Source organism: Theobroma umbraticum, unplaced genomic scaffold (assembly GCF_002168275.2).
Source record: "Theobroma umbraticum cultivar Fairchild unplaced genomic scaffold, ASM216827v3 scaffold_147.0, whole genome shotgun sequence".
NCBI lineage: Eukaryota > Viridiplantae > Streptophyta > Magnoliopsida > Malvales > Malvaceae > Theobroma > Theobroma umbraticum.
The window spans coordinates 1,267,799-1,269,547 of NW_018397259.1; the positions used below are offsets into that span (position 1 = coordinate 1,267,799).

Genomic DNA, 1,749 nt, shown 5'->3' on the forward strand with positions numbered 1-1,749 from the left:
AGGAGGTACCAAGGGCCATGCCTTCTACAAAGGCAGCTTCTAATAAAAATATTTAATAGGAAAATGAGAAAGAAAAAGATCAAAATTTTGAATTAAGAACTTACAACTTCCACGAGTTTCAGTCAAATGAAAATTTTAACAAAAGAAAGAGAAAACAAAAGAACAAATTTACAGAAAATAAGTTAAAAAAATACAATGTGACAATAATAATGATAATAATAAAAATAACAAAGGATAACGCATGCGCGAGAAAGAGAGATAGAGAGGAGATAGACCCATATAAAGGTGCACGCGCATCCACATAAGACAATGAAACAAAATATAAAATGGGAAAAACCATTTTCTAAGTTTTGAAACATAAACCGTTCCAAAGAACGCGCAAAAGGACAAGAGAAAAGCTATAAGAAAGAGAATCTAGATAAAAAGATCTTTTCAATCTAAAGTTGATTTTCGGCACCTTCATCATCCATCAAGGAAGAGCAGTAATGTAAAGTTATTATTCATTGTTATCCACACAATTTAATACTCTTTTGTAGTAGAAGACCCATTGGTAGGATGGGAGAGGGAAAACTAAAATTAATATTAGATAAAATAATGTTACTACAATATAATAAAAAAAATGACATACTTTTGTAACGAAAGGACACAAGTTGTAGGAATTCACAATTTCTTGCAAATCTGGTGGCATGCTGTAAAATTGTGTTTCATTTTCACAAGCTAAACATAATATCACCGACAGCTCTAGACTTCCTGTCACACAAACCAATTGAAAGTGACATCCATATGTTTGAGATTTTCATAAAGCGACAATATAACAAATGTCAAATAAAAAGAACTAAAAGAAACATGCAAGCATGATGATTTCTGGATGTTCCAATAGGATTGATATTAATTACTATTATGAACATTTTAATTAAGGTTTCATTTCTCAAACCAGAATAAAAGAAAGAAAAGGGAAAATTTTTCAATACGTACATATATACATATATATTGTCTAAGAAAAATAGACATTGATTGATACTATCACTGACCTCCTTGAACTTGGAGATGTCTTCTTCGAATCCGCTTCACATGGCAGAGATTTTTAAGCGGTGCTATCTGATTAAGCCGCCTATCATTCCATTCCAGATTGCCAACCACAAAAATATTATTATTATTTAGCAATATCAATTTTATTCTGGTTTGAAACAATAGAGAAAAAACAGAACTAACCTTATCTTACCTTACCTTACAAGAGTATTGGCATATTTTGGTTCAATTACGGAAGCATAAACATTCACTGTACATGTCAATTACAAAATTAGAATCAGAAAAAGAAAAAGAAAAAAGAATGAAGATTTGATAAACTCACCAGTGGGTTGCCGGCTGGGCGGAGCACGTGGCTTGTCTAAAATATGAATAATTTGCGGTGTGTGCTTGTCCATTGTGACTTTTCGAAGCAAAAGTTGAACTTCTAAAATAGCCGCTTAGCTCAAAAAATGGTAACTCCAAAGTTGAAATTCCAACTTTACTTTTTGAGAGAAAAAAAGAGAGGCAAGAAGTAAGAGAGAAAGGATTTCAAGTTCAACAGGCAACACCGTGTTGCTGCTGCTACCGCCTGCAGGTTTAAATCCCCTCAATTCAGTTGGTCTCTTTTATGCTCTTAAAGTGCAAAAAGATAGATATATTCAACTTACTCATTTGGACACATAAATAGCATAAGTTTATCATTTCAAACTTGGTAAAGCTGTAAAACATGTTGTCATACAT

At 32.4% G+C, this 1,749-nt stretch overlaps 1 protein-coding gene across 2 annotated transcripts in view; it reads right to left on the bottom strand.

Annotated features, from left to right (window-relative positions):
* EMB2820 (Cytidine/deoxycytidylate deaminase family protein) overlaps positions 1-1,749 on the bottom strand; it is a 54,088-nt gene that overhangs the window by 4,823 nt on the left and 47,516 nt on the right. For both annotated transcript variants that reach the window (XM_021426745.2, XM_021426744.2), the window contains 4 exons: positions 1,352-1,597; positions 1,228-1,279; positions 1,032-1,111; positions 629-750 (listed from right to left, as the gene is read on the bottom strand). In XM_021426745.2, coding sequence (XP_021282420.1) covers positions 629-750; positions 1,032-1,111; positions 1,228-1,279; positions 1,352-1,424 — 327 coding nt within the window. In that variant the 5' untranslated portion in view covers positions 1,425-1,597. The remainder of the gene's footprint in view (positions 1-628; positions 751-1,031; positions 1,112-1,227; positions 1,280-1,351; positions 1,598-1,749) is intronic.